The 27,022-nt window shown below is 35.0% G+C and overlaps 2 protein-coding genes across 2 annotated transcripts; both read right to left on the bottom strand.

Moving 5' to 3' along the window:
- Positions 1–788: 788 nt before the first annotated feature.
- LOC112008507 (eukaryotic translation initiation factor 5B-like) lies at positions 789–10,334 on the bottom strand. The gene is made up of 5 exons (XM_065774077.1): positions 10,302–10,334; positions 10,062–10,187; positions 1,506–1,676; positions 1,236–1,412; positions 789–1,160 (listed from the first exon to the last, which is right to left on the bottom strand). The coding sequence occupies exons 1-5, from the start codon at positions 10,332–10,334 to the stop codon at positions 789–791; spliced, it is 879 nt and encodes a 292-aa protein (XP_065630149.1).
- On the bottom strand, positions 9,803–21,636 carry LOC112008508 (TMV resistance protein N-like). The gene is given in 8 exon segments (XM_065774021.1): positions 9,803–10,187; positions 16,441–17,480; positions 17,587–18,387; positions 18,480–18,752; positions 18,963–19,801; positions 19,804–20,075; positions 20,598–21,112; positions 21,213–21,636. Coding segments are annotated over 7 exon segments (3,843 nt in total). The 5' UTR covers positions 21,381–21,636; the 3' UTR covers positions 9,803–10,187; positions 16,441–16,505.
- Positions 21,637–27,022: the final 5,386 nt, after the last annotated feature.

Below are 27,022 nucleotides of genomic sequence, written 5' to 3' on the forward strand. Positions count from 1 at the left end.
CTAGCTACTTCCAACAAAGGCATGAACGTTAAACAGATTTCAGGTGTTGCTTGACTCCTAGGACCACAACCTTTGAGAAAATTAACGAGCTTGAGCGCTCATATGAGTTAAAGATACAGCCAAGGGAGGGTCTGGCACCTTGGACCACTTGCCTCGCTCTAATTTAATACAAATGTAAACCCACACAAGCCCATGAGCATCACTTAAAGCACTTTAAGGTATATTGAACTTAACTCCCTTGCATAACCAATAGCTAACTGTTTCCTTGAGGTTAGCAAACTTTTTAAAACATACCTATGAGTACTCTTGCACATTGTGTTGTGGCATTTGATCTTTTGATTCAAAGATTTATTTTTATAAGTGCTGCGTGCTTGGCATTTTTATAAGGTTTATTTTCATATTACAAAGTTATTGCCTTTTATAGTCTATTCAATAAAGGCAAGTCATAGTAATAAGGTGGCTCAATTGTTAGTCAAAGTATAAATGGAAATTATCGTTATGGACTTTACACTTTTTGGCCGCTGTTTCAAAAATGGAAAACGAGTCACACAGTTGAGAATATTTAGCTAATGATCAAAACACAGGTCATATAAACAGCAGAAACCATCATAGCAACAATAAATCCATAATGTTTTAAAAAAAAAAAAAAAAAAAAAAAAAAAAAAAAGGGAAAAGAAATTTCATACGTTCAATCTAAAGGTAACGTTACAATGTTCAAAAAAAAGGGAGAGGGATAAACTAAAACAAAAACTAGCCAAGATAGCCTATTTCTTCAGCTTTATCTTTATTCATTCCTTGGGGGGCTGAGCTGGAGCGGTCTCAAAATCCTTGGAGCTCTCGCTTGGAGGAACAGTCTGAAAAGGCTCAACAGAGAGGGCTGTCTCCTTGGCATGAGGGGCCTGGGCCTCGGTTGAGGGCTTTGCAGCATCTTGGGGCGCTTCCTGATCAAGGTCTTTCTCTGTCTCAACTCCCCCAGAAGGCTCGGCTTCCTCGGCAGGCTCATCAGGAGCAGTTGAAGTAGGAGCAGTGTTAGGATGTCCAGCTTCAGCTACCTCAAGGGAAGTACCAGCCTCGGAGCTAGGACGGCCTGACTCTCGGAAGGCAGAAGGGTAGTACACATTCTCTACCTTCCACAAATCAGATGAAGCCTCAACCCCAGCCTGTTTGAGGGCTTCATTCCAAGTCTAGGAATAATAGAGTCTGCATACCCCAAGCACCTAGGCCTTGAGAGTAGCCTGGGTCTCAGCCACTCCCAAGTCAAAAGCTAACTCTTCGGCCTTCTCCTTAGAGGTCTCGGCCTCTATCCTGGCGAATTCAGCCTCCTTCTTAGCCCTTAAAGCCTCGTCCCTGGCCCACTTGGCAGCATTTTTGGCCCCTTTTACCTCAGCCAGCTTCTTCTTCAGGTCAGTAATCTACTCCTTGGCAATCTGTAGTTGACCTTCAGCTTCTAGCAGGTGCCCTATCTAGTCCTCGACCTGTTTTTAAGCGCCAGCCAGGACGGATACCACACTATCTCTGGCCCTCGTCATCTCCTTCAATTCCTCCCTTGCCTTCTTGATATCAGCCTCGGAGTTCTTAAGGGTTCGCATAGCATTCAGGCGCTTGTCACGCTCCTGATCTAAGGCTTTGCTCTGGTTATTAGCCTCCTCCTCCAACCTGTAAGTGGCCTGGACAGCCTGCTAATCGAAACAAGCACACGATAAGTTGGAAACCAAGGGACAAAAGTTAGTAGAGTCATAAGTGTTAGATATCTTACCATGCCCAAATACCTTTTAAGGCTGAGGAAGACTTCTTGCCTCCTCAAGTTCCCCAACTCGGCCATATCACCGAGAAGCAACAAAGCCCTCTCCAATGCGTTAAAAGCCCCTAAGGGAGGCGTCGTCCATCAGAAGCTCCCCATAGAGCATTGGGGCAGGGAGCCAGGCCTAGGGCTCAGACAGTGTGGCGACCTCTTGGCCCTGGTGCCCAGCCTTTTATTGCTTAGAAGGCCGACGAGCTTCCCCCTCCTCCTGGGAGGAATGAGATTTATCTACTCCCATAGGCCGTTTGCCTTTGTCCTTCTTGTGTTTGGGATTAGTGGGCTTAGGCCTCAGTGGCAAACTTGGCTGAGGTGGAGGAGGTGGAAGCTTAGATTGGGCGAAAGATGACCTGGTCTGACCGGCTGGGACTTGAGTGGAGGAGGAGGAAGCTTGGATTGAGACTTTCCCAACGCATCCCTCCTCGGTTGGCCTTCAATCAGGTCGAGCAAACTAGTCTGAGGTTGTCTTTTGAAACTCATCTTGGCCGAAGGAGAAGTTCCTGCTAATAAGAGGTTTGCTTCAGCCGAATGGGGGTCACCCAAGTCACCAGAAGGATCCTCGGATAAATGGACTTGGTCGAACGTACCAAATTTGTCCTCGGATGGACCCAGATCAGCAACTTCTTCTTCTCTTTCTAGACTTCCTCCCTCAGCCTCTGCAGCTTGATAGGATAAAGAAAGGCTTGCCAACAGGACGCCCTCTGGGATAGGAGACCCTTCGGGGAGCAAGAACCCGTGCTCCGCTACAGTGATTTTGTGAAGCCAATGATCTTGGGCTCTAATCACGTATTTTGGAGCCAAGAATGACTTCTAGATTGGATCGTACCCGAAGATCTTATGAATAGCCCTAACTTGATTGTCAGCTTCGTTCACAAAGATCTCCATCCTAAGTATGATTTCTAAGTCTTCCTTGTTGACCAAATAGAAGTGTCATCCAAAAGCGTGTGGATCTGCAAAAAAGAAAGCACATTCATATTAGCAACCAAACAATGCAAACTACAATAACACAAAAAATCAAGCCCTCTCCTACTCTAAGCACCCCACCTGGTGTCCCTTCCTCTGTTGGACAATGAAGGCTGTCATGTCATTCCCCGGACACTATGAGAAAGTCCTTATTTAACCCTTTGCTGGACTCGGGAAGGCACTGAATAAGCCGAACCTTATCGTCCCTCGTCTTCATGTAATAGGACTTACCCTTTAAGTGTTGGAGGTTGTAGCACCAATTTACATCATGATGGGTTGACCTCAATCCCATCTTCTCGTTTAAGGCATCCACATAACCCAGGATCTTGAACACGTTGGTGGCACACTAGGTGAGAGCCAATCTAAAATGCCTAAGGTAGCCCCTTATCACCGACCCCATAGGGATTCTCATACCACCTTCTAGGAAGGCGATTATGGGAATCACTACTTCACCTTTCTTTCTCTTAATATGTCACTCTTCTTCTTCACAATACCTCAAACCCACATTACTGGGTATCTTATAATCGGCGATGAATTTCTCCATCGCCTCTTCAAACTCAACCAACTTCTTAAACCTACCCATCCTAAAGAACGGCTAAAAGACTTAGGGAAGAACGAAAGAAATAGAGGAATAGAGGGAAAAATAAAATCAGAAGGGAGAAAAAATGAGATAGAGTGAGAAGAAAACTTTCAAAAATGAGGAAAAGGTCCTCAGACAGACTTTTTATGCTGAAAAGAGACACGAGTTTGATTTGAGGTTTGACCAAATTTAGGATATGTGCGCAAGAACTCTTGAGTGCAAAAGTAAAGAGGCAAATCAGTTTAGATGGGTACTTATACCCCCAATTAAAATGGACCGTGTGGGTTTCCCGGCCATAAAGGCAAAAAAATTCTCACCGTTAGATTACCATCACACCATTGAACGTAAGGAGCACAGAGTAGCTAGAATTTAATGAGGGCGCGCGCCGTATACCAAAGCACCAAAAACATGCCTTGGACAGGTGAAAAGACTCTAACGTTGACGTAGGACAAGACTGGACAAGCCATGACAGAGGGCTGGACAACAAGATTTTGAGGGGCTATTGTGGGGTCTAAGAATCTAACAACCCCAGCCCATTTTATATTAAGCCCAAGGCCCAAGCCGAGGATGAAGAAACGTTCGATGATGAACGTAGAAAACCCAAGTTGCCAAGAAACATCGCCGAGGACGATCCTATCTTCAGCCAGCTGAGATCATAGAAAGAAAGAGCAACACACCACTGAAGGCAGCCTTCTTTAGCATCCCAAGAAAAAGACAAGTACAATGGGTCAGCCATGGAAGCATGATGGAGGAGCAATTTAAGGAGGAACTGTCACCTCCACATTAAATGCCCATAACTAACATTCTGGCCACATTAATGAGGAAGTGACCACTGAATAGTGTTGCCTTGGTTGCTGCAACCCACAGAAAGTTAGGAAGGGCAGCTGATGGGACAGACACTCAAGTAGCGACCTACATGATCAACAAATGAAGGGCCAAGATCAATTGAAAGGGGGTATATAATGTAAGAGATCCTCCAGAAAGAGGGGACTGAAAATCTGAAGCATAGAATATTGTAGCAACTAAAACCTTTGTAACCAACCATTGAAGAAGTAATAAGAATTATCAACCCCTAAAAAAGAGGGCCGAGGAATAGAATTCCACACTTCAGTTCGTGTTCTTGTTATCCAATCCATATGCAACCATGTTTAGTTGTTGTAATCCTCACTAGGGCTTAGTTCTAAAACCCATTCTCTACAAATTTATTGTATTAGGCTAATTGGGTCTGAGTCCACTCATCCAGTAGAAGAAGTGCTCAAATTCAATCCCTACAATATGCTTGTCCACAAAAGTGAAGTTTTGATGGATACTAGATGTACAAATACTGACTTGTAGTTTGATTGTGATTCATGAAGTTGGACTTCAAGATATGTGTTCATCCTAGGTGGTGAAGATACATATTAAGCGTGAGTATCATCTCATTAGAGAGATATGAGTACGTGAAAAGTAGTAGTAGAAAAGATAATTTATGCAATAAATCTGACTGAAACTTGTTTCCAAACCTTGCCTTAGAATGACTATAAATTACTCTAAAGGAAAATAATTGTTAGAGACATGGTAAATTGTCTTTGAGAGCAAATGGGAGATTGTTGGGGTTTATGCCCTAAAATCCAATTTATTGGCATGTCATAAATAATTAAATAGATTAATTATATGAGGCTGTCTATAAATGAACTAATGTGATATTATCTTAGTCCATGAGATGCACAATATGTGATTTATGTGAAAAATCACAGAAGATATAAATCACAAGTTCTTTATAAATTTAGAATTTTAGTTCGTAGTCAGTGATGAAATTGGGCATTTCATCTGCGAAGACTATAACATATCAACTAAGATGATTTGTCTTAATCATGGAAGTGAAAACTTCTAGCTGATATGTTGATATGTTTTAAGAGTTAAAACATATTGAACTGGACCGCTATGAAATTTATTATTCTCCTAACGACTGTCAAATGAATAATAAATCTCATGACTTCTATTTACATCAACTCTAAATCTTGAGAGAATAATGGACCTAATCATGAAGTGTAGGTTACTTTGATATATCAGGAGTGAGATCTATAAGTCACAATCAAAATCTCAATATGTTGGGCAGTCGCATTTAGTGTTGATGGAACATATATTCTCAAGATAGAATTCATAATCTCTTAATGGGGATATAAAATATTCCCTTGAGATAAGTTTAATGGGTTTGATTATTCAGAGTGTTGGGCCCAACCACTTTAGTAAGGAGTTACTAAAATATATATTTATGAAATTGGATTTCATAAATATATGATGAATAACATAAAGGGTTAAACCAGGTACTCAAGTATTAAGATATAATAATCTTTAAAGTGACAGTCTACATTCATGACTTTCAATTACTACGAATATTTTAATGAAGAGGTTGCAAGTATAATAAATTCTTGTGATATAATTTATTAATAAGGCCTAGAGTGCAATTATATTCTTATAATAGTATTGAATATAATTAATGGTAACTTTGGACTTGTCAAGAGTTGACAGAAAAGCCCAAGATCTATTGGAGCTAGAGTCTTATTTGTTCCCTTTTGATCCCACTTCAAGTCACATACTAGAGCCCAATTGGAATGGCCCAAAAGGCTAACCCAATTAGATAATTAGTTATATATAAGGAGAGAAACATATAGAATTTTATTAAGGTTATTTCATTAAGATCATATAAGAAATGAAATGGTTTGTATGTGAGTGTTGGACACTCTTTTATTTCCTCCTTTAAAACTGATTGAGAGACCACACTTCTTGGGCATTGATTGGAATTGGAGTGAAGATTAAAAGTTTTCCCAAGTACTTCTCAAGTCATGGTTTTGAATTTCACCACACCAAGATATGCTTTCTATTCTTTGTTCTATAATTCAAGGTTACATGTTATTTTTCATGAATGAAGTAAATCCATGTTTGTTACTTCCGCTGTGTGTTTTGTATGAGATACAAAATTAAATTTTCCAACACAACATGGCTTTCTCAACATCCAATACCTTCTCAATATATTTGCCATCAGTTCCATCTGCTACGTCATCATCCTCCTCTTTATCAAGCTCCGCAGTGAATACCGTTGAATGCTCACCACTGCGGCGCCGATGCTACTCAGTTTGTCTTGATCAAAGAAGGAAGCTTCACCGTCATCTCCTCTATCGCTCTCTACTCAATCTTCCAAATTCTCCCTATCAACCACTACACAAGACCGCTTCCCTAAAAGACGATCAGATCATCATACAAAATGACAATCAACCACATCCCAATGGCTCTTCTTTACTTTGGATCCATTTCCTCTTCATTGTCGTTGTCATATTATTGGTTCATTTCGGTCTCTATGCAACCTTTAATTCAGTGTGTTCTTGGGCTGGGTTTTTAGGGATTTTAGAAAATTTTGAATGTTTTAGGGAGATTAATCTTAACTCTGTGAGAACATAAAGTTTGGGTTTAAAAAAACAAAATCTGATATGGTTAGGCAATTGATGTGCACAAATTTTTTTTTTTATTATATCATTTCACATATCAAATTTTTTTTCATCCAAAAAATAATGGCAGGAACAAAATTGACACTATACTAAAAAGTTAGAGACCAAATTGACACAATTAAGAGATTGATGACCAAATTGACATTTGGTGTAAAGGATAAAGAACAATTTGTAATTTACTCTATTTATTATTTTTTGTTTAATTAATAGTAGTGTTTTACTAGTTTCTCCAAAAAAAGAAAAAAAAAAAGATAGTAGTGTTTGGCTAAGGGTGTACATGGTTTGGTGTAGTCAGTTTTGGAGAGGTTTTTTGCACCACATCTATAGGGTGCGGTTTCACCCTATGCTTGACCGCACTTCGCATTTGGAAGGTAAGAACCGGTTTACACAAGGTGCAGTTAATCTTAGTAGCTCGGTGCAATTCATTCAGTTGTGGGTTAGGCATTAAAAAATAATTATTCTAAATTTTGGGCTTTCAAGCCTCTAAAAAATAGCATTTTGAGCCCATTTTGACTTCTTTTTAACTAGGCCTTTCTTTACAAAGGGCTTATTTTTTCCCAAATACTTGGCCATTTCTTTATACATGTGCTTAACATTAAACCCTTATAAACATAGAATTTATAAACCATATGAATTATAAAATTTGAAAACACAATAAACCTGAAACATATGAATTATAAAATTTGAAAATCTGAACTTGTCAAACATAGTAATAAAATTTTATCTTGTCATGTTAAGCATTGAAAATCTCAACTTGTCACAACATTACAAATCAAATACACAATGATAAATTATCTAGTTTCAACCAAAACAAGACTAAAAATCTCAACCTGTCAACATTCCAAATCAAATACACAATGATAAATTATCAAGTTTCAACCACAATAAGACTAAAAATCTCAACTTGTCACAAGACTCACAACATTCCAAATCAAATACACAATTATAAAGTATCAGGTCTCAACCACAATAAAACTTAAATCTCAACTTGTCAAATTAAACATGTGTTTATTAAACACATTAACACATATTAATAAATCTCAACCTGTCACAACATTTCAAATCAAACACACAATTATAAAATATCAAGTCTCAACCATAATAAGAGAATTTTAGCATGGCAACAACATTAACATTAACTATCTAGCCGCAGACCCATGCGATGTGTGTTAATAGATAAACATTATATAATGAGGCATGTAATATATAAAGAGTAACAATTACTTCAGGTGTTGTCTATTTTTAAAAAATGATTTTGACAAATATTGTTTTTTTATCTTTGTATCTATATATATATATATATATCATTCTATTATTTTTTGTGCGTTTGATTAATATTTTTTAAGGTGAATCATATTCTTCTAACTTTTGTTGTAATGTGTTATATTTGCCTAATATGCAACTAAACTTTATAAGTTTCAAATTTATTATTCAAATTTCTCATCTCTTAAAAAATAAGGAGATTATCATAATAATCAAAACTTATCACGAAATTACTATGTTATCTTAACCAAAATTAAAATGAGACCAAAAGGAATAAAAGATATACTTTATAATTTATTACTCAAAAAATTGGTAGGCATATTCAAATCCATAGTCATGTAGATTGTGTTTTGATATAAACTCAAATTCCTATTTAAAATATAAATTAAAAAAAAAAAACCTAAGTATTAACCCAAACCAAAATTCAACCAAAGATATTAAAGGGAAAAAGAGGACTTTGTGAAGGAAAAAAAAAAAAAAAAAACATACTAAAAAAACCATCTATCTTAATTAGAGTTATAAGAAAGAACAAAAAGTCACCAAAAGAAGGTACATAGAGAGAGAGAGAGAGAGTAGTTTTTGTGTGAGAAAAATATGGAATGAATTGGAAAAATGATATCAAATTTATACAAAATAAAATGGAGAGAAGAATAGTCAAAATATAAGAAAGAGAAAAGTATGAAGGAAGTGTAATGGAAAAGTAGAGAGTGGTGGGGAGATAAAGAGGCAAAGAGGGAGATGAAATGTTGGAAGAAGTGTAACGATAGGTGTGGACTAACATGGAAAAGAATAGTTTATTTATTTATTTTTTTAGAATAGGGAAAAGAGAAGTTTAAAAATAAAAAAAAAAATAATAATAATTTAAAAAATCAGTTGATGATGTAGCTCAACAAGAAGAAAAAAAAAAAAAAAAAAAGATATGAATAATAAGATTAACAACACATTTTAGTTCATTTCTGACTTGTATTCAATTCTAACCCATCTAGGGTTGATTGAATGCATACCCAGCCTAACTCATTCAAGCGTTTGTTATAAAATATTAAACTCTATTTTTTTGTTATTGACTCATTTTCTATTAATGTTTGTATAATAAAGTTATATTAAATTTCTATATTAATGCTGAAAATACTAACGAAATTACTTGTCAACATGATGAGAAATTCACACCCAAAAAAAAAAAGGTTTTTAGTGTTGGATCTATTACTGACATATATTGAGTAGTTTTTTCATTAATTCAATATAGATTTTCGTTCCTATTTATTAACATTTTTTTCTCCATAACTAACATGTTATATTTGATTTCTTAAAGTTGTATATATTGTATATATGAATTTGGATTAGCTTCTTTTTTTCTTTTTCTTATTAATTTTTTTTTTTAAATTTTAGCTTACTTGATTATGTACAACTTTTTAAAAAGCTTGATTTTTTTTTCAAGTACAGCTATATTTCTTGTAACTTTTAACAAATAAACAAAAAAAACTTTTAGAAAAACAACTAATTTAATTTTCTTACATTCCGATTAAGGGTTATTTGGGTCGGTTCCAAAATCTTAGAGGAAAAAAAAAATAGTAGAGAAAGAAATAAGAAAGAAAATAGCATAGAAAGAGCTAAGGAAAAAGATAAGATAAAAACAAGGGGATATCTGTATCCTTGCATAATTACTTTTTGTAAAAGTTTCAACAAAATACCAAATGAAATTTAAAAAAAAAAAAAAAATGCATTCTATCATAGATTCATAATACCTATTTTAAAACGCATTTTGCTTACATCTGCAAACTGCAAAGTAATCCAATGTTACGTAGGTCGAAGTCTAACTCAAATTAAGTAATACAAAAACCCTTCCTTTGTAGAAGGATTTTACACAGAAACTCAGCTCAGTTCCACTCCTTGGTTCCACTAGAACATTATAACAAAAATGTTTAATGGGGTAAATTGCTGTTGCCACCAAATTAGAGACCACAGTAATTCATACCTGGAGTGCTAAATTCATGGATAGATCAACTTGGAGGGCAACCTCATCTTCCTTTACATGCACTCTTGTGACCAAAATATATCGCCCTTCAGTTCCAACCAGGAGATCATCCATAACCACAAACTTCTGTATGTCAATGGAACAACGTGCATTTTTCAATATACTAATAATCAAACTTTAATATTTGAAAAAAAAAAAAAAAAAAAATTTCCTAAAGCATAACACTCCACACTCACATACATCTGAAACGGTGACACCTCGTTTTTGGCCCATTAATCATGTGCAAAGAGGTACTATTTTTAAAAACCATAGGTTTATTTTTGTGATCAAATCATCAAATAAAACCAATTAACCTCTAAAGAAATTGAAATATTTGGTTGAAATCGTTCATTTGAAAATTTACCCAAAAGCATATAACTAATTTCTTGAGTATGTAATGTTAGACATTGATCTTTGCAATTGCAAATGTCAAAAATATCTGCCGCTATCAGAAATCAAAGAAGCAAAAGGAACAAGATGAAACACACGGGTCCAGAACTCATAGGAGCTGCAGAACTGAAACAGGGCTAAACGGCAAATAGCTTAGGCATGTTATGTGAAAACTACATGTAATCTAGTTTTGATTAATGAGGATGTGAGCAGCACGTGTTTGTCATTAGCTATACTTAGCTGTTAGTTGGTTATGAGTTTGTTAAAAGTCAGTTATGTTAGTTTTGCCTAAAAGTTAGTTTCTCAGTTTCGTATATAAACACTTGTAATTGTTATTTTTCTTCAAGTTAATAAGAATTCACTCTTAACAAAATTTCATATGGTATCAAAGCCTTCCTGCTCTATTTTCTCCCAAGTTTTCTAGGGTTTGTTCTTGAAAGCTTTAAAGCTTCTTCAATGGCTATGACAACTACCACTTCTTCCTCCTCTATACAAGATCCTACACTAATAGAGGATATCTCAAATCCTTTGTTTCTTCATCATGTTGAAAGTCCTGGAGCTATGCTTGTGTCTGAGGCTTTGATTGGTGAGAACTTCCATGCTTGGGCTCATTCGATGAAGAAGGCCTTGATTGCCAAGAACAAGTTTGGTTTTGTCAATGGCAACATCACTCTCTCTTCTCCATTGGTAAAGACTCCAGCAGCGATTGATGCTCGGATTCGTTGTGATAACATGGTAGGTTCTTGGTTGATGAAGGCAATTTCACCTCAAATTCGAGTTAGCATTGCTTATAGAGTTACTGCATTGGAGATCTAGAATGATCTCATAAATACACATTCACAAGGCAATGGACCTAGGGTTTTTTAACTTCAGAAGGACATTGCTTCGATCAGTCAAGGTAATTCTTCAATCACCACTTATTTCACTCAATTGAAGGTCTATTGGAATCAGCTTCAGAATTTAGGCCTNAGATCTTCATCTTCAAGAATCAATTATGCAATTTTTGATGGGGCTCAATGATTCATACTCTTAGATCAAAGGACATTTCTTGTTAATGGATCCACTACCATCCATTAACAAAGTTTACTCCTTGTTGATTCAAGAATAGAGGCAAAGGAGTGTGGGACATGGCAATTTTGTTCATATAGAGTCTACTACTCTAGCAGTGAAGGGTTCTAATCCCAACTTCAACTCTAATTTTCCTGGATTTTCTAGCAATTTTGGTGTTTCTGGAGGAAAGAATTCCAAAGGGAAAGATAGACCTATATGTACTCATTGTGGGAAGCTTGGTCATGTCATGGAGAAATGCTTCAAGTTACATGGTTTTTCACCAGGCTTCAAGCCTAAAGGCAAGAACTTTATGGTGAATCAAATCAATGCTCAAGAGGATTATGCAGATAAGGATTCAACATCTGCTCATTTTCCTTTCACTCAAGAGCAATGTTAGTAGTACTTTCAAAAAAAAAGAGCAATGTTAGTAGTTCTTGACCATGTTGGGCACTCAGATGCAAGCTACTTAACTCAACATTAGTAGCAAGGACAGTCAGTTTAACATGGGCAACAAGGAAGAACACATGGCCAACAATGTAATCCAGTTGTTCCCTCTTCTTCTAATACCACAAATGCTCTCACCATGGTAGGTATGCTAGATTCTACTTGTCTTGATTTGAGGCATTCAATCTTTTCTGCCCAAATTGTGAATAGAACAACTTTTAATGGTGATACTTGGGTCATTGACACTGGGGCAACAGACCATATAGTGCATTCCATTCATCTATTGACTGATTTTACTACTGTTAATTGTATGGTTGAAATTCCTAATGGTGAAACTGCTTTGGTGACTCATATTGGTTCTATATGTCTTTCTAAAACCTTGATCCTAACCAATGTTCTTTATGTTCCATCCTTTTCCTTCAACCTTCTATTTGTTAGTCAACTCACCAAGAAAGTGCATTACTGTTTCATTTTTCCTATCTACTTTCTGTTTTTTCAGGACCTCAATTGTTGGAGGACGATTGGTGTGGGTGAAGTTCATGATGGTTGTATCTACTTCAACACAGCCCCTCTGATACTTGCACCATTCCAATTCTATCCCATGCAACTCCATCTTTCCAATCTGTTTTTAATTATGTTTTTCATTTTGTTTTTAATAAAACTCAGCCTCATGTAATCAATAATGTCAAGATTCCAGCTTCTATCTGGCATTCTAGACTTGGGCATCCCTCTGATGCTAAGATTTCTATTTTGAAGAATGTACTTTCTAATATCACTTCCATTTCTAATGAAATTTGTGAGATTTGTCCTCTAGCTAAGCATAAAAGGCTTCCTTTTCCTTTCCATAATCATGTTTCTGATTTTCCTTTTGATTTGATACATTGTGACATTTGGGGTCCTTATGTGGTACTTACTGTTGCTGGTCACAAATATTTCCTTACCATAGTTGATGACTATACTAGATCAACTTGGGTTTATCTTATGAAATATAAGTCTGAAACTAGACCTCTTCTGCAATCCTTTTATACCATGATCAAAACTTAATTTGGTAAGTCCATTAAGGTCTTTAGGATTGACAATGGGCTTGAGTTTCAAATGATTGATTTCTTTAAGCTTAATAGCATCTTACATCAACATAGTTATGTTGCTACTCCACAACAAAACTCAGTTGTGGAGAGAAAACACTAGCATATTGGGATGACTGCATCCTCTCTGCTATGCATCTTATCAACAGACTCCCTTATCCTCTTTTGAAAAATAAATCCCCTTTTGAACTTCTTTACAACAAGGTTCCAGATTATTCACATCTCAGGGTTTGGATGTCTATGTTTTGCTTCTACTCTCTCTCACAATAGAGGCAAGTTTGATCCTAGAGCCCTTAAGTGTGTTTTCTGAGGATATCCTTATGGACTTAAAGGATATAAGCTCTTGAATTTACAAAGCAAATCTTGTTTCATTTCTAGAGATGTTACTTTCTATGAATCTGTTTTTCCTTTTAAATCTCTTCCCTCTTCTCTTCCTTTGTCTCAATCTGACCCCTATTATCATGATTGTATCCCTGATGCTCCCCCTTTACCTGTTACTGATTCTATTCATCATTCTACTCCTCTTACAGACCTTTTATCGCCTACTAGTTCTACTATTCTTGAAGATCATTTTACTGATCTTCCTAAGGACTTGTCTGTTTTTATTCCTAATGACATTACTAATACACCTGATCTTTCGAATGATTCTTTGTCCATTGTTCCTATCCTTGAATTTGCCCATACTTCTACTCCTACACCAGCTAGTCCTATCCTTGGTGATTCCTTACCTAGGAGGTCTACTAGGACTTCTAGACCATCTGCTTACCTTCAGGCCTATAAATGCAATGCTACTTCCACAAAGTATCCTATTGCCAATAATATCTCTAGTCACACGCTATGTTCATCTTACTCCCATTTCTGCAATAGTATATCTGCTCTTCAAGAACTTATATTTTGCCATCAAGCAGTTGGTGATCCAAATTGGGATGCTGCTATGGCAGCTAAACTTCAGGCTTTAAAGCTTAATAACACTTAGTCTCTTATTCCTTTGCCTCCTAATAAGAAGGCAGTTGGTTGCAAATGGGTATTCAAAATCAAGTACAAGTCTGATGGTAGTATAAAGAGATACAAAGCAAGGTTGGTTGCCAAGGTTTATACTCAACAAGAACGTTAAGGTTATACTAAAACCTTATCTCTTGTTGCCAAGATAGTGATTGTCAAACTCTTCTTGGCTTTGGCTGCTGTGCAAGGCTGGACTCTTCATCAATTAGATGTCAATAATGCATTTCTTCGTGGTGATTTGCATGAAGAAGTGTATATGTGTCTTCCTCCAGGCTTGCCCAGCAAGGGGGAACTTGTGTGTAAATTGAATAAGTCCTTGTATGGCCTTAAACAAGCCTCAAGGCAATGGTATTCCAAATTTTCAACCTCTCTACTACAACATGGTTTTCTGCAGTCAAAGGCAGACTATTCTTTGTTCACCAAGCAGACTAGTGCTTCTTTCATGGCACTTTTGGTATATGTTAATGATATGCTCATTGACAGCAATAATCCACGAGCTATAGCAAATTTATAAAGGTTGTATGGGATAAGTAGTTCAAGTTGAAGGACCTAGGAAATTTGAAGTGCATCTTGGGCTTGGAAATTGCTAGATCTAAGAAAGGCATATCATTATGCTAGAGAAAATATGCACTTGAAGTGATCAATTATGTGAGAATGCTTGGTTGTAAGCTTGTTAAAACTCCCATAGAGGTCAATCTTAAGCTCAGCAAAGATGAAGGAGAGCTATTGAATGATGCTGGTATGTACAGAAGGTTGATAGGAAGGTTGCTGTTCCTAACTATTTCTAGGCTAGATATGACTTACTCTGTGCACAGATTGAGTTAGTTCATGTCTAAGCCTAGAAAGCCTCACCTTAAGGTAGCTTATAGGGTGATTCAGTATCTCAAAGGAACCTCAGGACAAGGATTGTTCTTTCCATCTAAGTCATCTTTGCATATCAAAGCCTTTGCAGATGCAGATTGGCCAACATGCATTGATTCTAGGAGGTCCATCACAGGCTATTGTGTATTTCTTGGTGATTCTTTAATTTCTTGGAAATCAAAGAAGCAAAATACCGTTTCAAGGTCCATAGTAGAGGAATAATACAGAGCAATGATAGTTGCAGTGTGAAGTAACTTGGGTTCTATATTTGCTTAAGGATCTAAGAATTAAACATGATTAAGTTGCCTTGCTGTTCAATGATAGTCAAGCAACAATCCATATAGGCGCTAATCTAGTCTTCCATGAGCGTACAAAGAAAATCGAGATAGATTGCCACATTGTGAGGGATAAGGTGCAAGCTGGAATTATAAAGCTAATGGATATTATAACCCAATGTCAGTTAGCAGATTTGTTGAACAAAGCCTTGAATTGGAATCAATTTCTTGGTCTTCTTACCAAGATGTGCATCTCCAACATTCAATCTCATGATGTCCATCTTGAGGGGGAGTATCAAATATCAAAGAAGCAAAAGGAACAAGATGAAACACACGGGTCCAGAACTCATAAGAGCTACAGAACTAAAACAGGGCTAAACGGCAAGTAGCTTAGGCATGTTAGGTGAAAGCTACATGTAGTCTAGTCTTGATTAATGAGCATGTGAGCAGCACATGTTTGTCATTAGCTGTACTTAGCTATTAATTGGTTAGGAGTTTGTTAAAAGTCAGTTAAGTTAGTTTTAGCCTAAGGGTTAGTTTCTCGGTTTTGTAAATAAACACTTGTAATTGTTATTTTTCTTCAAGTTAATGAGAATTCACTCTTAACAAAATTTCATAGCCTCTTCATATGATTATCGATCAAATAGAAATTATTCTAGGTACTTTTTCTTTTTTTTGGGTAAAAAAATTTATTTTATGTATCAATCATTTTACAACAATTACAAAAAACACTTATAGACTTATAGTCTCAAATTTTTAGAACTTTAGATCCTCAATAAATTAGTCAAAGCCAGCCACATGTATTCTTTTATGCATGTATCATTCCTTATATTATATGTCTAAAAGATTATGTGCCACTTAGAAAAAAAAACTTAAATTAAATTATGTGCAACACCGATTTGGCATCCCATTTTGAAACCGTCCACTTTCAAAGTACAGCTTTCTTAATCTTCACTATTTTCTAGCTACAACTCATTTTCAAAAAGTTGAAAAAATAAGTTGTACCAAATGGGACTTGATGATATATTCTAGAATAATTTTGAAAATATGTTTTATCACTAAATTTTTTTATTTTTTTGGAATTTAGCAGCAAATCAAATGACTGATTTCTTTCATTAATTTTGTTTCACATTTGTAATTAGGTTGGTACCCAATCCTATGAATGAGGCGCTTGATAGAGAGAGTCCACCCAAAGATGCAAATGAAACCGTTCAACTAAAGAAAGAGAAATACCTTGGCATTAAAGGCATGACAAATGGTGAAGCAGCAAGGTAAGAGGTGTATTTCTTGAAATTTGATCAAGTTGTTCTCATTTTCTTCGCTGGTGGATACAAATTGATGTCAGAGTCAGAGTCATCGTTTACCATTGTATGAGCCAATGAAGATGAATCAAGCTCAAACCCATCATTAATAGTTGAGCCAAATCTTATTTCTGGACCACTTGTCGTATCCATTGAAGAGCCCACATTAGATGGCAAAGGAAGGTGCCTATTATCATCAAGGACTAGGCCTCTGATGGGATAGGCCTTTGATGACAAACTCAAATCGCATCCATTATTTGTTGTTTCTGTTGAAAGCCCCAAAACTCCTTCATTGTTGAAAACTTGTTGATCCATACATGAGCTAGAAAAAGAGGGGGAAAGAGGTAGTAAAGGTTGGGGCTCAATATCATCAAACACTGAGGAAGATCCAACACCATGAGTCACACTCAAAAAGGGCAAGGAAGGATTACTAGAAATCTGAGGACAACAAAGGCATTCTACATGGACCTCCAACATTTTTATGATGCCAGTAAGTTTTCTTGGCTCAAGAGAAGAAGAGCTTGTACTCCATTCGTTCATGATTTCACATATAATCTCAATGTGATTCTGTTCAGATATATTGGAGTCATTTAAATGCGCCTGCAATCTTCGATGAGATGGAGAAAATAACCACAGATGATCAGGAATGTCTTTTATAGAGAGTGATTCATAGTGGCGTTTTTGGCAACCATTGATAGAAAGGTAAACTTCACAGTAAAATCCCCTCATATGCGCCTCTGATCCAAAAGAAATACAAACAACAGTATCTGGAAATTTCCTTCCAACCCAAAATGATATGGAATTTCTAACATTTTGATGGTTGAACCACTTTAGAATCTCATATGCTGGCAGTATAAATGCGAAAATATCTTCCCCATCTAGAATTCCAACCAATGATAGTGGATCCATTGATATGTCACTTCTTGCACCTTTACATACTCTATTTGGCAAAAGATTTAGAATTTCCCCAATCTGCTTACAATTAGCAAATTCAAGAAATTGATGTTAGAAAATTATTTAGAAAGATAATAAAATTATTTCCTTATAAGTTATAACATTACGTAGGAGAGAGAGAAACCTGAATCAGTAATTTGCTTGATGATTGTGAAGTCAATGACAGACAGTTCTTTGCATAAACTTTTCTTATAAATTGTGGAAGCCTTGGAATTTCCTGAAGCTGCTTGCAATTGTCCATTATAAGTGTTCTTAATCTAGCAAATCTGTTGATACTTTCAGGGATGATGATAATATCGGTTTCAGAGAGATCTAGATATTCCAATGCTGGGAAATAATCAGGGTTCATTAAAAATTCCAATTCAAATATATTTCCTCGGTTGGAGAAATCTAGATATTTCAACATTGGAAATCCATATCCTGATAAGCTATCAAAAGAATTGCTAACCGATCTCAATTTGGTAGTAGAAATAGTTAATTTAACAATAAGTTGCAATTTATAGATGCTATCTGGAAGTTCCCTCAGGTTGTCACAATAATCTAGATTTAACATAGTAAGGCTAGTAAGATGCTCAATTGATGTAGGCAATTCTCTTATACCACTGCCTTGCAATTCTAAAACATCTAAACATTTCATTTCAGGTTGTATATCAGGGAACTTCTCAAGGCTTGAGCAGCCGTTAAGAAAAAAAAAATTTAGAGACTTCAACATGAGATTGCTTGGAAGAATTTGAAGTTTTTCACAGTGAACAAGATTCCAAAATTGAAGCTTATAAAGATATCCAACGGATTCATGAACCTCAACTAAATTTTTGCAATAAGAAAGGTCCAATGTCTCTAAGTTTGGGGCACACAACTCAGGTAATTTAGTTATGAATTCACACTCATTGAGATTAATATTCTTCAAATTTTCAAACTGGAATACCTGTACAAGAAAAAAAAAATCAAAATTTATTTTCTACAAACTTCAAAATATAATCAAAAGAAATAATAATTCACATCTATTAATAATCTTACCTTATTGAATAGATTCTCCAATCTAATGCGGCTACGAGGCATGTTGAGTTTGAAAAGTTGTTGTGGACAAAAGGTGGATGGCAAGGAAAAAGAATAATCAGCCCAATCAAGCAACCTTAATCCATTTGGGAGATATTTAAGGTCTTCACAAATGCGAACATTATGAACTATAAGAAATTTAAGATTTTCCATCCTTTTGAAAGCTTTAGCATTCAAATGCAATGTTATCAGTTTTGGCAAGCTCAACACTATGCCTTGAATTTTATCTGATCCCTGGTTGGAAAAAAAACATTAAGTGAATTGCACTACCCAATAGAATATATATATATATATATATATATAACAATTTTGAATATTTAAACAAAAAGAATATTAATAAACTTATATTTTTCTCAAAATTAAAAAGAAAAATCAAAGAAAGAATACATTTATTCAGCCTTATGGAAAACAAGGGGAAAAAAAGTGAAGAGAAAGGACTGATACCATATTGCTAGTTAATACTTCAAGAGCATCCTTATAATACCATAGCCTGCTACGTTTTCCGAGCATTTGTGGTGACTCTTGTCGAACAATTTCTCTCCCCATTTGTTGTATTAAATCATGCATTGACAACTCACCAAATCGATTAATAGTTATAAGACACTTATCAATAAGTCTTGGTAAAACATAATCTGGATCTAAATTGCATGCATCTAATATATTAGTAACTTCATCACGGTACCATCCCTTGAAGAAACATGCAATATCAAGGAAAATTTCTTGTTCAATATTGTCCAATTCTTCATAACTTATTTTGAGTATATCTTGAATATCTTTGTTAGGAATTCTTTTGAACTTCTTTAATGCACTTTTCCATTGATCTATACATTCTCCACTCAAACTTGAACCTATTATTTCTAAAACTAATGGAAGGCCATTGGCATAATGTATAATATCCTCAGCAAGTTCAAAATATTCTTCCTCAGTTTTGTCTGTTTGGAAGGCATGCAAATTGAAGAGTTCATGAGCTTCACATCTATCCAATTCTTGAACCTTATAGATTAAAGGATTTTTTCCAAGAGTAGTTAGTACATTTCTATCTCTTGTTGTTATAATGACCCTACTTCCTAAAGCAAACCAATCACATTTTCCAATCAAGCTTTCTATCTTTTTCCATTTATTCACATCATCAAGAATTAAAAGAACCTTTTTACAACTTAGTCTTTCTTTTATCAAATTAATTCCTCTGGATATGCTACCCACTTTCAAATTATTGTCCATTAAGATATCAGAAAGAAGCTGCTCTTGTAACCGAATTATGCCATCATTTGTCTTCAAATTTTCTCTAACATTTTCAGAAAGCTGCTTCCATCAAAATAGTCAACAATTCTATTATAAACAGCTTTTGCAATTGTAGTCTTTCCTACTCCTGGAAGGCCATATATCCCTACCATTCGAACATCGTTTGCTTCAATATCTAAAAGCAATTCTATGGTCTTAACACGAGAATCTATTCCAACTGGATATTTAGCAACAAATAATTGTGTCCGCTTTAATTTAGCAGCTGATATCCATTTAATAATTCCTTGAATAAATTCAGATTCAGATTCCGTGTATCTGCCAATGATAGATCAGAAAAAAACATATAACGATTTGGACTAGATGAAAAGATAAATAAAGAGGGACTAAATTCAATATTTTTATTTTTATTTTGCAATTTACCACTAACACATTTAAAATAAAGTAAGTGTATTTTAATTCATAGATTTAAGAATTAACATTAATTTAAGTAAGTGTATTTAAAAAAAAAGTAAGTACGTTTTTCCAAAAGATTAGTTTTAGGCTTTTAACAAGTAGTTGTATTGAAACTCAACTTTTGTTGGGGGGGGGGGGGGGGGGTGTGGTGACGTTATAGGAAACCTGATTCTGGAACAAAATGATTAAGAAATTAAAAAAATTATTATTAAGGTTAAAATATTTAAAAATTCACATTTAAAGCCTAACAACCTCAATATCAGAATATCAAATTAAAAAGCAATTATTTTATAATTTAGTGTTTCCTGGTCGTGATGACAAACTATTAAAGATCTGTAAAACTCATCATTTATAAAAGGAAAAGAGTAATTATGTGATACATACTCATCCGTGTAAGTGAATCCAGACAAATTAGATGCTTTAGTTAGAATTGCCCTCCATCTCTTCACTTTCTCCGAGTTATTCTTGAATTTCTTTTCATGTTTAGCAAGTGCTATCCCAAAATTCCTCTTTTGATTATGTATTTCTGATGGATCCACTTTGTAAAAAACTGGTAGAATCAATTGACCTTTTTTCTCCTTACACTCCAAAATCTTAACAAGTTCATCTAAACACCAAGTAGAAGATGCATAGTTTTTAGAGAAAATAATAATAGAAATCATTGATGATTCAATGGTTTTGAAAAGTTCTGCTGAGATTTCTTCTCCCCTCAAAAGGTCATTATCGATGAAGGTATTAATACCGCTTTGACACAAAGCCTTAAATAAATGGCTTGTAAAACCTTTACGGGTATCTTCACCTCGAAAACTCAAGAAAACATCATAATTCCATGCATGAGCGGTAGAAGAAGAAGAAGAAGAAGAGGAGCCTCCATCATCGTTTTGGAATGTTGTTGGTATCTATGAGCAGAAGATTGAAAATATCAAAGATGTGATGAAATGGAAAATTATAAGAGATGAGTGAACCATGCAAACACACACACACACACATATTGCTTACCTTCTCTTCAAATTGTAAAATTTGGCTGGAGGTTGAAGGTGGTGACGGTGTGGAGCAGCTGCACTGAGGAGGAGTGCCATTTTCAATGCGGCAGCAGAACCGTTTGGTGAAAAGATGTCGGAGACAGAGGACGAAAACCACCATGAAGAGTACTATAATGACTACCATAATTAAGGAGACCGAAAGAGGAAAGAAACTAGTAATTAAGTTAAGACTTGTTCTCTGGGTTATGGAATGAGGTGGCGATGATCTTCACGAAATGTGTCGGAATTTAATAGAAGAAGAAGGTTTGAGAGAAGAACAGAGAGATTGGTTTCACCGTGAGGCAGAGAGGAATTGAAAGAAGCGTATGATAGGAAATTGACTAAGAAACGCTAAAGGTGAATGAGAATTATTGAGAAAGAGTGAAAAAGAGCCTTCTCATCGTGAAAGATCGAAAGGGGAATATGACAGAAAAATGAACTTTAATTATTCTCATCGACACCCACTCATAAGAATTTAACAGTAGCATTTCCATTATTTTGATCGGACAAAATTTAATTAGAAAATTGGTTACGGGTTACAACTTTACTCAATATCATTAATATTATTATATATTTTAAAAATGTATTCGTTAAATTGTATGTTCTTTACGTTCTTAATACATATGTCAAATAGATATTATTTTCTATATAATTTATAAGATTATATATTATGTATAATTTTAAACTGTAAAAACTTGTAATTTAAACAATTTATTGACAAAATAATTATTAATCTTTAATTTTTTAGAAATTTTACAAGTATAAAAGATAAAAGAAAAAAATATAATCTAATAGTAAATTTGTTAAAATTCACATATAATAAAAAGATATTTTGCAAGGTTGTACCTTTAAAGTACAACCAATTTTGTTATTTTAGATGCGGTAACTAAAATTTTGTTAAGATTAAAAAAAAAAAAAAAAGAAAGAAAGAAAGAAAGAAAGAAAGAAAGAAGAAGAAGAAAAAGAAAAGAAAGAAAGAGTTGCATCGGGCTACAAGCCCACAACCTAACCAAAATTAATAAAGCTATCGGCATTAACATTTTTTGTCCTTTCCTTCTTTTTGAAGATGCTCACCACTCTCCATTAACCTTTTTTTTTTTTTTTTAGATCATTTTTCGGCTTTACAACATGGCTAAGTTTCCCTCCTTTTTAAAACCCATTTATGCCCATCAACTATTGATAAATGTCTCACCTTGAAAAAATAAATAAAAAATGTACATTAGTGTTCACTATTACCTCCTTCAGTTGTTCACTTAATTTTGTACTCTCTCTCTCTCTCTCTCTCTCTCTCTATATATATATATATATGGACAGTTAATCTCTTTAATCAAATGTGTCAAAGTGGTCTATAACATTTTGAATGCGTTGTTGATAAAATGTAGAGAAAAGGAAAGAAAATGAGTTTTAAATTCTAGGTTTTTAACCCTTATATTCTTGGAAAAACAAAGAAATAAAAAAAATTAATTTTAAGTTTGAAAATAAACTAAATCCATATATTTTCTTTTTTTAATTAAGAACATTGATTATTTTGACATAATACCAAAATGTTATGAATTAAACTGGCATATTTGAAATGTTAGAGATTATTTTAACATATAGAACAAACATTATCGACCAAATGGTACTTAATCCTTTCATTTTTTTTTTTTCCCTTTCCTTTTCATGGTGTCACAACGCCACCATCTTAGAGAGAGAGAGAGAGAGAGAGAGAGAGAGAGAGAGAGAGAAGTGAGCTGAGAGATGAGAGATGAGTCTAAGACGGTAAGAGATGTTATTAAAGTTAAGTTTGTTGGGTACAGACCAAAATACACTGAAATGGATGGAACAAACTAGAATTTGGACTAAGGAGGTAGAACGAAGAGCTAATTGGTACTGATTAACTAACTGGATTGAGATTTTCCGACCATTCTGGCTAGAATGGAGCAAAATCCAAAGCATTACTAGTAGGTAAAAAAGTGATGTAAGTGTTATGTTTAGACGAAAACCAATAATAACTAATCACCTAGAGTTTGATGTGAAAATGTTGTGCTTTTAGCACTACTCAATTAAAATATATTCAGTTACATTGAGTTATAGTGTCTAGTTCATAGTTCAAACTAATCAGTATTGGATGTGTGGTGGAATATTGTAGTGATTGTCTCTCTCTTATTTTGTTTGCAATGATTTGTATGGGGTTTTAGTGAAGGAAAAGAGAGAAAATAAAAGAAAAAATTTACGAAATTGTATTATGATTGAGAAATGTTATGTCTACAATATTTTTACAATACTTTCATAACAAATCATAAGCGACAAATTGTTATTGGCTGTTATTAGTAAACACAAAAGTAATTCTAATGGTGAGTTCAAATTACAACTTACTACCTAAGATTTGTTTTTGAAAGCATTGTGGAAATGTTATGAGCATAGCACTTTTCATTTTAATAAGATGGAAAAAGAAATAATGTAGTGACCTAAAAGGAGGGTCTTGCATTCCATGGAATCTCACATCGCCTAGGGAAGCACATGAGAATGTGTTTATAAGGAATGACCTCCCTTTAATGTGTAGAGGCTCTTTCCCTCACTGTTGTGTGCTTTGGAGGAGAACAAAACTATAAAGGGTATGGGTCCCAAAGCGGACAATATCTACACAGTTGGGGCGGGATCGTTACATATGGTATCAGAGCCGGCCCGGTAACCCTGTGTGGGCTCAGAGACAATACCTCACAAAGTAGGCCCTAATGAAGACGTTAAGGATTTAAGTGGGGGAGATTATGATGCCCCAATTTGATTGATTGTGTGATGTGAATTTGATTGATTGTGTGATGTGTGTGGGTGTGTAATGAGTCCCACATTAGGTATTTACTAGGTAGATCTAGGTTTTATTAACAACTACAAGGAGCCTCAATTGTGACTAGTCCTTTTGAGGTATATGGGTCTCAAAGCGGACAATATCTACATAGTTGGGACGAAAAAGGAATCTACATATTAAAGGGAGATCATTCCTTATAAACACATTCTCATGTGCTTCCCTAAGCGATGTAGGATTCCATGGAATGTAAGACCCCCTCTATTTGGATCACTACAAATAAATAGTTGGATGTAGGGTGTATTAAGAGTGAATAGTTGTAGGTTCCAGTTAGGTCAATTGGTAAGTAGGCAAGTATCAAACCCCAAATCTCTTATTGTCAAATAAAAGATCTGGAATTCGATTCCTGCCTACACCAAATACCAATTGGTGTTTTCATCTGATCACAAATAGCTCTAATCAGGAGCAGACGTTATAAGTTAAAACTCTTTCTAAAAAAAAAAAAAAAAAAAAGTGAATAGTTATAATAGAAAAACAAAAATTTGTCTAAAACTTGCCTAGGTCAAAGTTAACACTAAAAGCACTAGAATCAAATGTGCTAAATGCTAAATTTTTAGCATTTAGCACACCAAACACCAAAAACCATGCTCCATCAAATGTGCCAAATGCCAAAAACAATTTTGCATGAGCTACAATACCCTTCTATTTAGTAAAAGGGTATGGCAACATATGCTAAAAAAATTTGGTCTTTTTTATTTAACTTTCTCTGTCTCATAATTGTAAAATATTTGTTCTCTTTTCTCTCACCCATCACTTTGATCTCTCGATCTCTCTCCTATTCTTCTCTTCTTTGTCTATTCTCGTACCCATCACTCTTTGATCTCTCAATCTCTCTCCTCTTCTTATCTTCTCTCTCTCTTAATGAAAGCTTGGGTTTTGTATGGAAAGCTTGGGTATTGCTTTCTCTCTCTTTGCCAATTTCCTCATAAATTCCCTCACCTAAGCTCAATTGCTCTACTGAAGCTCTATTGTCATTGTTCTTCATCTCCTTCACTAAAGCTCTATTACTTCATTTATCGTTTTGCTTTCTCTCCTCTCTATTCTCATCTTGTACCTAAAGTTTTGAGGGTTTGTTTCTTTGTGTTAGGTTTTCATTTGATTCACATTTTAGGCTAGTTTGGTGTTTTAGGTTGATTGACAACAATGGCTCACTCTATTTTGATTGGGTTGTGGTCATGGTATATCTAAAGGTTCTATTGATTTTTAGGTTTTGGTTGATTTGGTGTTTGGTCTATGTTGATTTTGGTATGAGTTGATCACAGTGGTTGGTTTGATTGATTGTTGGTTTTGTTTGGCCTAGGTTGATCATGTGGTTGGTTTTTTATTATTATTTTTTTTTTAATTCTTGCAATTGATGGTGGTGGGTTTCAAATCTGGTAGTTGCGGTGGTGGTGGTGCTTTTTTCTCCCGACATTAGAGAGTGAGAGAGAGAGAGAGAGAGAAAGAGAGGCTAGGTTTCAAATCTGGTGGTTGCAGCGGTGGTGGTGGTGCTTTTTTTTCTTGAGATCAGAGAGTGAGAGAGGCTGAGAGAGAGAGAGAGAGAGAGAGAGAGAGAGAGAGAGAAGGCTTCAGACGTAAAGAGAGAAAGATAGAGCAAAATAAATGAATGATTATTTTTATTGGGTTATTTTATATTATTTTAATGTGTTGAATGTTAAAATAGAAGATGTGATATAGACTATATTGTTAAATGCTATGCTAAAATAGATAAAGTAGGTTTTGGTGTGTTAAAATGGTATTTGGCTAGTGCCCTAATAGCATTAGCATCTAGGGGTATAAAACCCCTAAAATGCTATTTCAGAACTCCTAATCACCAAAAAGCCTCTACATCTAGCACTCTATATCTAAAATAAAAATTGCAATCTTGCTACATGGAACTCTTACAAAGTTCACTGCAGTAGTTCTTACTTTTTATTTTATTGCATTTTGTACGTTTTTAGACCCCTTAAAACACAATCAGATTAACCTAGTTAATTAGCCAAGTGATTACTTAATCAAATTATTAGATCTAGGTTAACACAAATATAACATATCAATGTGAAGTGCAGAAAATAAAAAACACAAAGATATGATGACCCAAGAAAATCAAACCGATAAAAAATCTAAGGAGGATTTAACCTAGCTATCATTAAGGTAAACTGAATCCACTATGAAAGAATTGAAGTTTACACAATAGCGACTTAGACCACTAACATCATATTGCTACCTCGAGTAGGAAGCTTACTACCATGACCACATGACAACTCCGAGTCCACGGACTACTTCTTCTTAGATTCCTAGCAAGTACAAGCACTCCTGCTTGTGTATCTTTAAGCTCTTAAATCTGCAACTGAATTGATCACCAAGGTCTTAACATAGTCTTGATTCTTGATAAACCTAAATATGTGTGAAAGCAAACACCTCTAGATCTCACAAAAGATTCACACATACAACATAAAGAACATCCTCAAAACTTGGCTAAGGTTTGCCCTTTTATACCTAGGGCAAAACATAAAAGCCTACACGTCAAATGGGCTTGAGCTGAGTTGGAAATTTTGCAAAAAAAAAACAATCTGCACGACTTTCGATCGATCGAGCCAGACATATTTACACAATAAATCTTATAATAACTCAATTCCAACTTTACATAAAAACACATGCTTTGAGCAAGTCTAAACATAACTAAAAAATTTTGATCATGGTTTACCAACATTACAAAAAGAAGTTCTAATACATTAGTTCCTAATTCCTTAGAACCTAACAAAATCCCCCTTTGGCAATCCGTGACAAAACATAAACTAAACAAAATGCTCAAAGTTACATAAAAACAACAGATTACAAAAATATTGTCCAGCACAACAAATTCAACCTAACTACCATTTATCAGTTGCAAGTGTAGACAGCAGCACAATTGAATCAACCTGTATATTTCTTGAAACACTTAACAAATGCATAAACGTATG

The sequence above is a fragment of the Quercus suber genome, unplaced genomic scaffold (genome assembly GCF_002906115.3).
Source record: "Quercus suber isolate HL8 unplaced genomic scaffold, Cork oak 2.0 scaffold_85, whole genome shotgun sequence".
Lineage (NCBI taxonomy): Eukaryota > Viridiplantae > Streptophyta > Magnoliopsida > Fagales > Fagaceae > Quercus > Quercus suber.